The sequence below is a fragment of the Primulina tabacum genome, chromosome 9 (assembly GCF_025594145.1).
Source record: "Primulina tabacum isolate GXHZ01 chromosome 9, ASM2559414v2, whole genome shotgun sequence".
In the NCBI taxonomy this organism is placed as follows: domain Eukaryota; kingdom Viridiplantae; phylum Streptophyta; class Magnoliopsida; order Lamiales; family Gesneriaceae; genus Primulina; species Primulina tabacum.
The window spans coordinates 28,846,364-28,861,141 of NC_134558.1; the positions used below are offsets into that span (position 1 = coordinate 28,846,364).

At 32.9% G+C, this 14,778-nt stretch overlaps 1 protein-coding gene across 1 annotated transcript; it reads right to left on the reverse strand.

Moving 5' to 3' along the window:
• Positions 1–6,551: 6,551 nt before the first annotated feature.
• Positions 6,552–13,182, reverse strand: LOC142555117 (MLO-like protein 6). Its single transcript, XM_075665791.1, has 15 exons — positions 12,872–13,182; positions 12,724–12,781; positions 12,353–12,603; positions 12,101–12,217; positions 11,759–11,819; positions 11,586–11,674; positions 10,074–10,148; positions 9,678–9,772; positions 9,342–9,391; positions 8,689–8,729; positions 8,427–8,600; positions 8,286–8,321; positions 7,912–7,979; positions 7,738–7,798; positions 6,552–7,273 (listed from the first exon to the last, which is right to left on the reverse strand). The coding sequence occupies exons 1-15, from the start codon at positions 12,992–12,994 to the stop codon at positions 6,803–6,805; spliced, it is 1,770 nt and encodes a 589-aa protein (XP_075521906.1). The 5' UTR covers positions 12,995–13,182; the 3' UTR covers positions 6,552–6,802.
• Positions 13,183–14,778: the final 1,596 nt, after the last annotated feature.

Genomic DNA, 14,778 nt, shown 5'->3' on the forward strand with positions numbered 1-14,778 from the left:
ATCTTATCAAATAAGGTTACTAACTGTAAATTCATTTTACTTATACAATAACAATCGTGACTGCTTAAAAATTTTTAATTTATTTATTCAAATTCAAAATTATTCAAATTTTTAAAAATGCAAAATCCTATTTTTTCGTAACTGCCCAATTTCAGTTTCTAAAAATAAATGCCAACAGTTGAATGACATATATTTACAGTCAAACTACTAACGGACTAACACGTGTCCGAAATTTGAATACTCACGAGACATATTTAGAAATCATCTTTCTCATACTTCACTTTACAGTTTCCATATTTTCCTAACTCTCGAATTTTCCCAAAGCAAGTTACTTGCATTATCTTGATGTCCTTATAGAGCTAATTCAAGATCCAAATGGCGACACAAACTCCTGCTTTTCTGTTGAACGCTATTGCCATCGATTTCGAATTGATTTTATCAGTCTCTGATGAATCAGTTCGAATTTTTTTTGCAAAGATTGAAGCATCTGGGCTTCATGACTTCTTGGGCCTGGCTACTCAAGAACTTTACTCATCTGAGCTAATATCCATCTACGAGTCCATCTCATTCACAACTGATGGAAAAATTCAGATGACAGTCAATAATCACTCGATGATTATTGATGAAGCTTATCTCAGCAACCTCTTTCAACTGCCAGCTAAAGGAATTTCAAGCTGATCTGAAGTGGCTAGTACTGACATTGAAGAGAAGCAACTACACCTTTCTGCCAGTGGGCAACCAATCAAAGTGTCAGATGCCAAACGAGAATTGAAGCCAGAATATCAGCTGCTGGCAAATATTGCTGCAAATGGCATCTTGTCCAAGTCCCGTTTTTCAACTAGTCATCAATGTTGTTTACCATTCTAAAGTACATGTTTCATACTGCCAAGCAGTGAAAGGGGTTTGCACGTCAACTGAGCAAACTGATTGAAGATTCAGGACTTCCTCTGGAATCATCATCTTTAATAACCAAATTAAAAATATACACTGCTCAAAACACTCAATCCAAGAAAATGGGGTCGAGGAAGGGGCCGTTAAGATGAAGAAAGTTGTTAAACCAAAAAATGATGCCCCGAAGTCCAAGCGGAAACCGGTTCTGACAACCAGTGACTCGGAGAAGACTCTCTCTCCCCAACTGATAAAGGAGCCGAGGTCTCAAAAGACCAAGCCGGCTGCCACTCCAGGAGCTCTACCCGAGCTTAGATTGCTGCCATTCAGAGCTGAGGCACCACTTCCTATAGTTCCGTTTCAATCAGTTCGACCAGCAGCAGAGCTCCGACCAAAACCAAAACTGACTATCCTCGAATGATAATAACTGAATCGGGGAGAATTTGAAGCTGACTGGAATTCCAGCTCCTCTTACAACAGTTGTCGGCCCAACCATCTTACCTCAGGCATGGTCGAAAGGTGTGCTAATTAGAGAAGTGGTGGACACCACAGGCTCAGGACTGGATCTTCCACATGCCCTAACTGATTAGAAGGACAATGCCAAGATGATTGAAGAGCCAAGGCTTAACAATGCTATTCTGACTCAGATCGACCTTATTATGGACGAAATCAATGAGTATGCCGAGCTGAAAATGGAGCATTATGATGAATGGGTGCAGTTCAGAACTGTTACTCTTGCCAAGCAGTTCAAGAAGAAGTCAGATCTACGCTTCATCTCACTTGAGTCAGCAATGTTGAAGGCTTTGAAGGCTACTTCAGTAGCCCAAGGAATGGATAGAAAGGCATACTTCTTTGATTTAATGAGAATCAAGAGGCTGACTAAGGTAACAGCTGAACTGAAGACCAACTATGATCCAGGTTGTCCAACTGCTTATGCTGATAGAGCAGTATTCCAACAACAAGACTCTGATCTCTTCACTTTCCAGATGAAAGTAAAAAATTTGGAGATGGGACAGATGTTATATGTTCCAGTGGAGACCGGCAGCTCTACACCTGTTGAGGAGCTGACACAAATTGAAGCTGCTGCGGAGCTGTTAACTATTCCAGTTGAGATTGAGTCAGCTTTGATTCAAACCGTCGAACAGCTTCCAAAGATTTCTCAACCATCCTCCTCAGAAGCTCAACCCTACTCCTCTACAATTTTAAGTGTTTTGCCAGCTTCTGAACCAACAATTCATCCAACTACCTACACTGAAGAAGAGCTATCATTAGCCCATGTAGATGAGTTGTTGTTATCAGTTGCTGAGATTATTCATCAGGCATACAAAGATGACTAAAATGTTGATGAAGTTGTTGTTGTGCTAGTGGGCGAATTAGAAAGTGCCCCAACGGCTGAAGTAGAGGCACAAACTAAATCAGTTCAGACGGGAACTGAACAACCTGCATATGATTCAACTATATCAACAATCCTGGAACCATCAGTTTTACTAGAACCGATCTTAACCAGCTTGGTGGTTCCTGATACTTTCTTCATTTCAGAAGCTTCCCACGAACTGATCTTCTCAAGAAGACAGCTGAAGCACCAAGTGTTGCAATTGATCATCAGGATCAGCCTCAAAGCCTTTCATTTCAAGAAGAGACAATAAAAGAATTGGCTGAAGGTATTGACCAAGATGCTGCTCCAGGTCAGTTAGGAGTAGTGGAATTCAACCAGAAAAAAAAAGGGAAAAAAAAGGCTACAACTGAAGAATTCTCCTCTGAACTACCATTAGCAATTGATATAATGTTGGATAGTATTTGTCGAATCTCAAAGATCTTGATTCCAATATATCTCAAGTCAAGTCTACTCAGCTGCTACATTATTTAGGTCTGGACACATTGAAAGATCATACAATGATAGAATTGAAGAAGCTGATTAAGGATGTATCTGCTTGATTCTCCACATTGGAAAAGATGAAAAGAGAAGCAGTAACAACTCCCACATTGATCACTTACCAGGAACTACTCAGCAATCGGATTGACTTTGTGTACACCAGTCTGTCAAAGAAGATTGAAATTGTGCAGAATCAGTTAGCTGAAGTTTCAGCTCAAGTAAGTTTAGCATTCCTTCTCTTTTCCAAAGTGGCGGGTGTTGACAAAAAGGGGAATAACCAAAGAAGCTAGCAGCAGCAGAGACAAGCAAGAAGCACATTGAACCAGACAAATCAACTGATAAAGGACCAGATGAAAAGAAAGCGAAGAAATTATCTAGTGTCCGACATCAGTTACTGAGTCTGAACAGCGCCTGTATATAATATTTTAATTTTGAAATGTTCGTACGAATCTGTACTTACCTCTTTCAAACTCAATGAAATTTAATTCTTATTCTGTACGAATCTGTACATTATTTTATCTACAATCAGTTTCAGTTTATCAGTTATATCAAGAATATCAAATAACTCAGTATAACATTTCAAAATCATAGTTTTGTCAAACACCGAAAAGAGAGAAATTGTTGGAATTTATAAGTTTCAAAGTTTGACTAACAAATCCGTAAAATTACTGAATAACCAAACTGAAATGAAGTAACTGAGAGGTCGTAACTGAAAAGAGACTTATTGGATTTAAACGGATTAAGAACTGAAGTTAATAGACTAAAGTTCTTATAAGAATAAATAAGTCTCGAAGCAGAGTAAACAGATTGAAGATCAAAACTGAAGACTTCGCAAGACTGAACTGAAATGACCTATCTCAACTGAAGTATTCAAACTGAGAAGACATCTGTTAGAACTGATGTAGTCCAGCTGAACTGATCAGTCGACCAGTTTGATTTATGATAAGTTGGTCACGTCATCCGCTTCCCTTTGAAATACTCAGCAAAAAAAATGACATTCTGTACCAAAGCAGAACAGATGAAACAGAACATTATATTACATCGTATCTCTGCCAGAATAAAGTCTTCTACATGGACTAGAAGACGATTCAACGAATATTAACCATTAAATGCATTTAATGTGGTCGTTGAAATCAAAGACTATTTATAGCTGATAAGTTCAGTTGAAGAAAGATTACGAGACGAAACAAGATACCCAATAGAACAACTATCAGTTACATGCGATTTACTCTAAATTCATTCAGTTTACAAATCGTATAATTTAGCTCTTTCTTCATTGTTGTATTTGTAGCATTCAGACTACTTGTTAGAACTATTCACTTATCAAACTGATAAGTAAATAAAATAAGTTAAGAGTTTCAGTTTGATATTGTATAAGTCCAACTGAAGTGGGTTATTACAAATCTTTGTAATCAATAAAAGTCTTTTAATGAAATCATGTCATTGAGATAGAAGGGGTGATATAGAAGTAACTGAAGACTCCTAACGTCCATAAAATCATTTGTGTTTATCATTCTGTTCATTCTATTTTCAATACTTTATTCAAACATATTCAATCTATCTTTTAGTTTTTTCCACACTACAATCATTAGTTAACTAACTGATATCAAAACACAAGATTTCTGCAGTTCCTTAAAGAACTGATTTATATCCGAAAAAAATTACATAACCCGAAATGTTTATTCAACCACTTCCCCCTTCTAAACACTTCATCAGTCCTTAACCGATCCTAAAAAAATTTTTGTAAAAATTATCCCCAACTGTATTATGAACCTGACGGCTCAAATATCACTTAAATGTCGTGTCTTGTGAGCGAGATATATAGACACACGACGTTGTTCAACAATCATATAATTGTAAAACTACAAATCTCATTGCACAATATATACCAAAACTAATCTATTTCATAAATAGCTCAAAATAATATTTTCTTTATAACGAAAAACTCCAAAACAAAATAGCATTGCGGAAACATTTTTCAACTTAATAAAATAATTTTGAAAAAACATGACTAAACTAAATTCTTGAATTGAAACATCTTCATCACCAGTCCGAAAATATATTTTGCTCATCCTTCTCTACTCATTCTTCATTCTTATCTAGGAGAGATAGTATATAATGAGTGTTTTGTGAAATACTCAGCAAGTAAGGGTCATTCTAAACACATAACAACATACATATATAATTTATAAATCTTTGCATAACATATCATAACTTGAATAGTAAAGCATATTAATATTTCATAATATTGGCATCACAACATAAAACATAGTTAGCACAGAAATTCATCAACTTTCCATAGTTTGTTGATAACATTTCCTAATTTTCAATCTTCTAAGGGAACGATGTCATAACAATGGTTATAATCCCACAACATAAGGGCCATAAATTTATCGTGTTTGGGGTTCCCAGCCATATCTAGTTAAATCCTAATAATGCTCAAAACATAGAGTTATTTGAACGCAACACAACACAACACAAAATGAATAACTCATGTTCGAACGAAACTTTCGAAAACTGAAATGATTCATAAACGAATTAATTTAAAACATCAGTCCACGTACAAGAACATGTGTGCCAAATTATATTTAAAAAAAACATACTTACCTTGATCTGTAATAATATGTGAAGAACTCAAAAATACAGAAGAATCATGCAACGGTGCTTCAAAACACATCAGCACTTTGACTGGAAAATCAGTCACTTTGCATAAGTCCTTGAGACTTATTTAATAGTTGGATCGAGCTTAAGGTTGGAGAATAAATTCATAAGTAAGTCATCTAAATTATGAATGGTAAGATCTGGTTTAGAAGATGTTTGTACCAGTCTATGGATGCAAAATAGTAGGTATGTTTTTTTTTTTTTGTCTAGAATTTGAGCAGTTTTCTTGTAGAGGATGTATACAAACAATGAACCGTTGGATTTGGCTGAAGTTTTTATATGTTACTCGTAGCATTAGATAATATATTCTGAACAGTGGAGATTTGATCTAATTAAGCAATAGAGTGATTGATATAATTTTTCGAATGTGGATAGCACTTCAATGACTGCAATAGCACTTCGATCAAAAATTCGAACTCTTGCACAAGGTGGATCTCGAAATTTTCAGTATTTCTTGTTTGAGAAAGGTGTGATTCGAAGGGGGAGGGGGTGCTGCCCTATTATAGGGGAGTGCATGTAGTACTGGAGATGAACTTGAACTCTATTTTTATCTTCCATTCAAATTTCGAATTCATGACAAATTGTTATCTGGATTTTTTAGATTTTGGTGATGGATAGATGAATATCATGATCATTTCATGTTTAAATTTGAGCATTGTATTTGAATTCTTCTTTGATAGGTTGTACTCAAAGATTGGGTTATTGATCTTCTTGAAAGCTTTTATTCTTCAATTTTGAAAATTCCAAGATTGCAATCTCCGTATCTTGCAAATAATTATCCAACCACCTTGGTGTATATAAATATCGAAATTTGCGTACTTATAATCTCCTATCTTGTCGATCATTTATCTTGAAGTACACATCTTGCATATATACATCATTTTGGAAATTCATGTATTTATCTGGTTGAAGTTTCGAATATCTTTGATACAATCCAAACAAACTTGAAAACCTATCCAATACAATTTTGAGTACTTAAAAATACCGAGTTTGAAAATTTGCAGGTTTTACATAGCAGCTAGCAAAGTTAGCAATCAGTAAGAATCAGCTGGATGGGTAATTCACTTAATGCTAACAAGTTCCTTAATTATTTATCGCTTAGACATATTTGATATTCACTAGTACTCCACATTACCAATACAAATGAGTTAAAAAGTGAGTGAGTGCAACTTCAGCATCTTAATACTCTAATATCAGATAAGTAGCTTTTAACAATTTACTAAAGAGGCAGCGTAAATATATGGTACTTAAAATCTAAACGAAAAATTTGAAGAAAGAAAAATGAAACTTTATTTTTAGCTATAACTCAGATTTCCTTCAAGTGTAGACATGATTCCTTGTGTTCCAAAATCCTATCATGTCAAGTCCAACATTGCTATATCATGCCTTGGTTCTCTTCTCGAATGAGAAATCCTTCCTCCCATCAAAATTTACCTCTACGCGCTCATTTGATGACAGTGGCAACGGTGCAACTTGGGACGAACCATGATCCAGGTTGATCTCCTCTTCTTGAACCACATAATGTCCTAACTCAACATGGTGTTGAAAAGCCGAAGATCCGTCACCCTTATGAAAGTGGGTGGGAGATGACGATCCCTCGGGGTCCCAATGTTCCAAATAGTAGCCTGGTTTGTGCGGTGAAGTCTGGAGACTGTCCATATCACTCTTGTGGTTGCGCAATAGATGAACGGGCGACATGCCGTGTGAGGGCGTCGGGGGCATGCTTGATATTGGTGTGACCGATGTCGAATGCTTGTTGTGTTTGATGTGTTTCTTTGCTGTGTGGTGCCAGTTTCTTAGGGCGGTCGCGATTCGTTCGTTGAATATAGTTGGTCTCATGGATGATCCCATCTATTGGAACAAAGAGTTGTCACACCATTATTCATGCTCACACAATTAGGAAAAGCAAGGGTTTTACCTTCTTACTCGTAAAATATCGAATAATTTTATATATATATATATAAATATATTTGGGTGGCGATTGATTTATATATATATATTTAACATGCATTATAATTTAATTATTTTTCAGTCATAGTTTTATAATTTTGGTTTAATGAACTTTTATGACATGGAGGTCAAAGTCTAAATGGTATATGAAAACATTTAATGGTTTCCTTGCTCCCACAAGTCACATATGCTTCAATTATAGTTTAAATGATTTTTGCATTGAAAAAATTATATGCCAATTATTCAAACAAGAGATTTATTTATTATCATTACCAATTTTTTGAAATATTCGATTTTTTATATATAATTTATTTTTGTGAAAGCTATAAAATCTTTATAATATATCTAATGAATTATACACATACCTGAGTCACAAGGGCATATAAAGGGAGTGTGACATAGCTACACAAAATCTGGATCAGAATCCTGTTGATTGAAAAGAAAAATGGCAACTTGTTAGTAATATAAAATATATAATTAAATTTAATTATCATAAAGTCAAATATATCGACTATGGAAAATTTTCGAATGAGACTGACCCCATTGAAATTCTGATTACGATGTCCTCCACATGCTCATGGAAACAAGATCTTAGCCCAAATTCATACTATCCAAAGGAATAAAAAAATATATATATATGTCAAGATCAACAAATTGATGAATGGATTTAAAATTCTATCTATATAATTTCTACAAAAAATAAAAATAAAAAATCCCTCTACAAATTTTCAAATTTAAGTGAATTGTCAAATATTTTGTTAATACGAGAACTTGAAAAATGTTTTTAATCCTTGTAAAGATTCTTAACTTAGATCGCGCCCATCGATTTTTTGCGATTATTTAACGTATTACGAAAGTATAAAATTATATTTTTACGTAGAAATATACAAAATTAACTTGTTGCGTGACTTACTGTTGTCCAGACGAAGAACGCCATTTGAAAAGCATTCTGAAATGATAGATACATAGAACCAAACTTAGCCACATTAACTAATGCAAACTAAAAAAACCAAGATTTCTATGTTTCCATTTCAATTTTAAAAACAATAATTACCTGGAAGAGCACAAAATTAATTAGGTAAAGAATGAGTCGAGGGTGATTGAACCAGAAAAGATCGTCGCCGGGCTGAACGACGGGGACTCCCTTAACCACTTCACCGCGCTCTTGAATACTCAGCCCCATTTTTGTTATTATCACTTGTAGCTTTGTTCCCACAAGCAATATAATCTGCATATAAATTAATTTCCAAAGTTTTAATTCTCTACAAATAAATTTAATGAAAATTTTTAAATCAAACATAATGGTATATGCTTACAATCAATGGGATGAATGGTAGCCAAAAATATGAGTACCAGCCTGTACATAAATGTGTACAATATTTCGTTAGAGACAGGAAGTCCTCCACCATGCCAAATAAATAAACTATATTTACATAATATTAGTATATAATGGGATAATTTTTTAGAAAAACATTTTAGTAATTTTGATATTGTTGTACTCTTTTAAATGAAAAAAATAACTTTTTAATGGGCTACTTTTGTTCATCTTATAAATTATGAACTCTACGTGTAAGAATAAATGTTTACTGAAAATACTCTAAAGGTAAGTTAAATTCAACCGAATTTTAGATACTAATTTCCTACCCAATGTTGATTTAAAGGAGAATAAATCGTTTCGACGTCTCTTGATTTAGTTTTTAATGATGAATTAATAAGAGGGATTAATCGTGTAAAGAATATTGAGTATAAGAATGACGACCAAAATAAAGAGGATGGTCTCACGAATCTTTATTTTTGATACGGGTCAACTCTACCGATATTTATAATAAAAAGTAATACTCTTAGCATAAAAAATAATACTTTTTCATGGATGACCCAAATAAGAAATCTGTCTCACAAAATACGACCCGTGAGATCATCTGACACAAGTTTTTGCCTTAATTGTTTAACAGATAGATTAGTCACTTACCGTGAGTGTTGAAGAGTAAGAACAGCACGGCGAAAAACCATATTGGTGGACTGAAAATTAAAGATAAAATTTGTGTAAATGAAATCACATAAAAAGTAATTTTTTTTAAAAAAAATTGGTGATTCTAATATTAGACACGTGGTAAATAAGATAATATATAAAATATAAGTTTTTGAAATATTATTCAACGTCGAATAAATAGCATTTGAAAAATGTGCAAGAAACGTAGAGAATTTTCTGGGGATTATTTTGTGAAGAAACAAAATTTTCAATAAATATTAATGCAATCATTTAAGGAAATGAAATTAAAAAAAAAAAGAAAAAGAAATTCTAAACCTTATCCCAACCACAACTTTGAAGTCTTCTTCTAATGACCTCTTGATATACTTCTGAAAATCAAAATTTGTTTGGCTGTGTGGAGCCAAGTGCGCCTGAAAAATATACAAATAAGAATCAATTTGCAAATACTTTTTTTTAAAAAAATATATTATAAAATATCAATTTGTTTTTTATTTATTTTTATAATGATGAAACCCGTCGTCGTTATCTTTACCAGGCTAACATAGCCGCACTAAACAAACTCTGTGCGACAAATTTGCCTGAAAAAATGTTACTAGGGAGAATCGAACTTTCAACTCAGATAGCCTCTAAAATAACATCAACAATATATTTTTAAAACATATTTCACATTGTTCTAGTTTTGGAAGATGATATTTCTTTAATTAAACTCACCATGATAAATCCATGGCGGAGAGTCAAGTAATCAACTTTGGGCACAGATCGTACGAATTGTCTAAAGAAACAAACCTGTAAAAAAAAATGTTATTAAATTGTGATTTTAATTTTACATTATAGAATAAGCAGTATTATATATAATACAGCTGTCTTCGTACCAGTATAATAAAATACGTGCGAAATTCAAAAAACAATAAATTAAATAATGTGCTTGGAAATTCTGTGATGGTCTCACCTCGATAACAGCATATGATCAATAAATTCTATCTCAATAGTTAAATTTATATTCACTCTCCGTTGGATTGATTTTTTTTTGTCCTCAAGTAACACAAAAAATATTTCTACCCTCTCTGGAACCACATATATTTTTTCAAATAAAATTCGATATAAAACATTGAAAATATGAAACGAATATATAATATTTCATAATTAAATATTTAGATATGATGCTAATATATATTTCAGACTTTCAATGTTTTGTATCGAATTTTATAAGAAAAATAATTTTGAGTTCAAGGAGGGCAAAAATATTTTTTGTGTGAATCGGTGGCTGCAGAAAAAGTTTCTGACAAAAATTGAATAAATATTTTACTATATTTTTGGAGATTTAAAATCAACTCCGGAAATTTAAAAACTTGGCCGGCAGTCACCCCAATCGAGAAAAAGGGTCAACTAACGGTTCACATATTACCAAACAAGCAATACCAATATGAAAGGAAATATCAGGTAAATTAGCCCAAAGGGCACATACTTTCTTATCTAATTATATAGAGTATATGTATATGTCAAAACAAAAAAATATGTTTTTTTTTTTGTAGTGTTAAATGTCTAGGATCGAGTCGATCTGTTTCATAAATATAGATATATAAGATCATTTCACAAGAAACCTACGGTTAATTAAGTAACCAAAACCCGAGATTTATTGCATGCATTAAGACATGAAATGTTGCCATCAATTAGGAGTGATAAAAATAAACGAAAGTCAAGTGTGATGAATTAGTCTAATTGCAAGAAAAAATATGTTTGGCAAAGTCAGTCGTTAAGAGACATACTGGACAAATATTTGGCCGTGGGTCTCATACGACTCTAACCCAGTCTTTTTTAATATTTCAAAAGCTAATTATTTATAACCGTTAATTTTTTTCTCTTTTTTATTGACTATTTCATAATCTATAATCCAAGAAACAGTGGTCAAACACCGTTTATATCAAATTTTAACATAAAATTTTAAATATTATAATTTTTCCTCCCATCAAAATAAATAATTTTTTTGGTATTTCTCTTTTTAAAATTAAATTTTAATTTAAACACAAATGTAAGACCGAGCGCTTGCCGCTTAACCAAAAGCTATAGTTAGTAGTAATGGTGCAACTCAAATCTTTTAAACCGCACAGCAGGGACAATTATTGCACCCAACAACAAACTAATCCACAAAGATTATCAAAAGTATAATTTTCATGGCCTAAGTTTCATTTGTTACAAATGAAAATAAGAAAAATTTGAACTTACAATCCAAAGAGAAGGGGGCGTTTTGCTCCAGAAGCTCATGTGTCTCCTTCCGAATGATGTTTCTCTAGCGAACCTGAATCTCTCCGGATCTGCAATATTTCAATAATTTCATTAAAATAAAATTTATTGTATTTTATTTCGGAATAAATTTGAATATTTTCCATCCACGTTACCATTTGAAAATTGGTATTCAGCCGTTTTTGTTTCTTTTTCCCATGCTTTCCATCTCCTCATCTAAAATTAATTAAATAAAGAACAATTATATATTAAAATTTTCACATATTTATATTTATGGATGCATATATTAAATTTTATATAATTGGTTAAAATCAAGTGTCTATTGCATCTCTATTTATAGGAATTCGACGAATATGAAATTTTAAAGTATATAATAAAAAAAATAGTCTTTAATTATACTAAAAATTAACCTTTGAAAAAAAGATTATGAAATTAATTAAATAAAGGACGATTATATCGAAATAATATATAATTAGTGTATATTTGTATAATAATACCTTCAATCTTCCCAAGGCTAAAGTGACGATACAGTAGAGGACATGGAAAATAGCAAGAACAAAGATGAAAATGTGAAGCTGATGGATTCCATATGCAGAAACAAATGTCACTTTTCCCTGCAATTTTACGTACGCGTATCCATCAATTCCTCTTCGAATTACATTAAATTAAGCTGTTTATATATTTACGTAGCAATATTTTCATATATATTATATATGCATATGATGTAATGTATACAAAATGATTGGGACCTGGGCTCCACATTTGTCAGTTTTGGCAGAGGCCAAGAATCTCCGATGATTGCCGCCGTCGTCGTCTCCGCCGACAGTGGTCAGAAGTTTCCGGCCGTTTCCGTCCAGGAGAGTCTCGGGGTATTTTTCTGATTCTTGCCTCTTGCTGCATGGATGCCACGTGGCTGCCGCTTCCTCCGATATGCATATCTCGGCAATCAGATTTTGTCCAACCGTCAGCAGCAAGGAGATGAATCCCAGCAGCATCAACTCTTAAATCCCAGAAAACAAATTGACAAAAATACAAATACATCAAACTTTTACTCAATTTCTTCAAAGTTAAATGATTGATATATATATATATATATATATAAATATGCATACGTACTTACCAGCTTTAACCTTCTCCAATGATTCGTATAGAGCCATTTTATGCTTCGACTTCAACCACTGTAAATCATTTACAAAACTATATAATTAAGTTTCATTTAAAAAGTGGTCTCCGGCCAATTCTGAAAACAAATAACTTTTGTGATATACCTTTCCTATTAAGTGGATAAAGAACTCGATGACTATAGAAATAGCTACCAAGAAGAAACACACAACTGCCACAGCCCACGTCGGGGTCTGCTCCAACGTCCTTCCTCCGTCGGCTCCGGCCATTCTCAGTATGCTCCTACGTCACCTCTACCTCGGCCTCCGCCTCGGGTACCCGAGATTAATTACCAAATTAAACAGTTATCTTGTATCAACCCAAATTATATAATTTTGAAGAATAAATTTATAAATCCCAAGAGTACACTGAAAATTGATCAGTGAGCTAAGTGCGAAGTTGCAATGAATATCGAGGCTTATATATAGGAGAATTTTTCGAAAAAGTTGGAAAAGAGAAGTGTAGAATGGGATATCGATGAAATTAAGACTTTGACTTCTTAAACGCGTGAAGTGGGACAAGATGAAATTAGAAATTTCTGACTGAATCAAATCACAAAATTGCTTTGACTAATTTGCTTGTATTTTGAGTAATTAAATGTTCTGAATATCCTAAACCGTTCGAAAAACATTATTTATATATATATTTTAAAAAATATATTTTCAGTATGATATGTTAATCAAGATCATCTTAGATCAACTATTAATTCATAGGAAAATGTCGAATTTGGTCCTTCAATTGCATAAATATTTTCAAAAAATTTCCAAAGTCACCCTGATTTAATAATTATTAGAAAATGACTCGAAAATTAATGGTATAGGTCCAAGATTTCAGACATATTATTATTATTTTTTTATTATTATTATTTTGTACTTAAATGTTCGAGGAGAGGATATTTCTCAAATGATAAATCCGGACATACGTTCGAAATTTATTATTTTTAGGATTTATTTCAATATTGTGGAATATTTAAAATATGAATATCTAATCAAGGTTAGACATCAGGAGTAATTAGGAACATATAAGATTACTAAGGCAAAATATGATTAAAAATACTAGACTCCTAGAAATTGTCTCGGATTCATCTAAACTTTCAGGAGATATGTAGATAAATCTAAATGATGTTTCAAAATTGTGGCATTCAGATATATTATAAACAACAACAAACGGAAGATATCCTTAAGAAATAAGGAGAAATTCTTGAAGCCTTGAAAGATATTCAAACAAGGTTTCAAAGCATAGAACACCAACTCACTTCTAGCAATAGGATTGTGGGAGGAAGGTTATCACCCCTTTTTGGTACCAAATACTTTATATCAAAGAGAGAAGGCCAAAAAGGTGCAAAAACATTTAACTGACGACGAGAAAAAATAATCTTATAAAAACCGTCTCAGAAAAGAAAATAATATGATGACAACCATATAAAAGGTTTGATCACTGAAGCCTTGTAGAGTTTTCAGCAGACCTCGAGATCGTAGATTTGAAAATAAATACAATTGAGGGCGAACAATCCGTAGTTAATAGGATACCTTATCAAGAACCACTGATAAAAAGTGTGGGATCATGCGATACAAACATGAGAGAAACCCAAAGTGACTTCTAGGTTGATGGAGAAGCAGAACCAGCGGTAGTAAAGTCAAGAATGAATAAAAAATTCCCTTGCACCAAAAACGATATGAAAATAATGTTTTAGAACCAATGCTTCTTTACGGAGTTTTGCTTAATATTGATGTATTTGATTTAAAAAACAGAGAAAATTTCATAAATGACTTGACATCAACTATGAGAATAGCAGCAAAAATACTTGATCTCAATAGATAATTATTCATTAAACTTTGAATTTTATGGGATCAATTAAAATCGCTTGGGACATTAATTTGGCAGAGACCAAAGAGTCGATCTTAGCAAGAAAATCTCTTAGCGAGATTGCTGGAAGAATGTCTGCCATATTTAAAGCACAATTTGTATGGGCAGATTATCTCAAAAATCAAGACACATGTAAGAAAAATAAATA

Excerpts from the sequence above, each read along its gene's own strand:
- LOC142555117 (XM_075665791.1), bottom strand. The coding sequence starts at position 12,994 with ATGGCCGGAGCCGACGGAGGAAGGACGTTGGAGCAGACCCCGACGTGG. Across the intron at positions 12,782-12,871 it reads TTATCCACTTAATAGGAAAG|TGGTTGAAGTCGAAGCATAA; the intron begins GTATATCACAAA and ends AATGATTTACAG. Across the intron at positions 12,218-12,352 it reads CTGACAAATGTGGAGCCCAG|GGAAAAGTGACATTTGTTTC; the intron begins GTCCCAATCATT and ends GTAAAATTGCAG.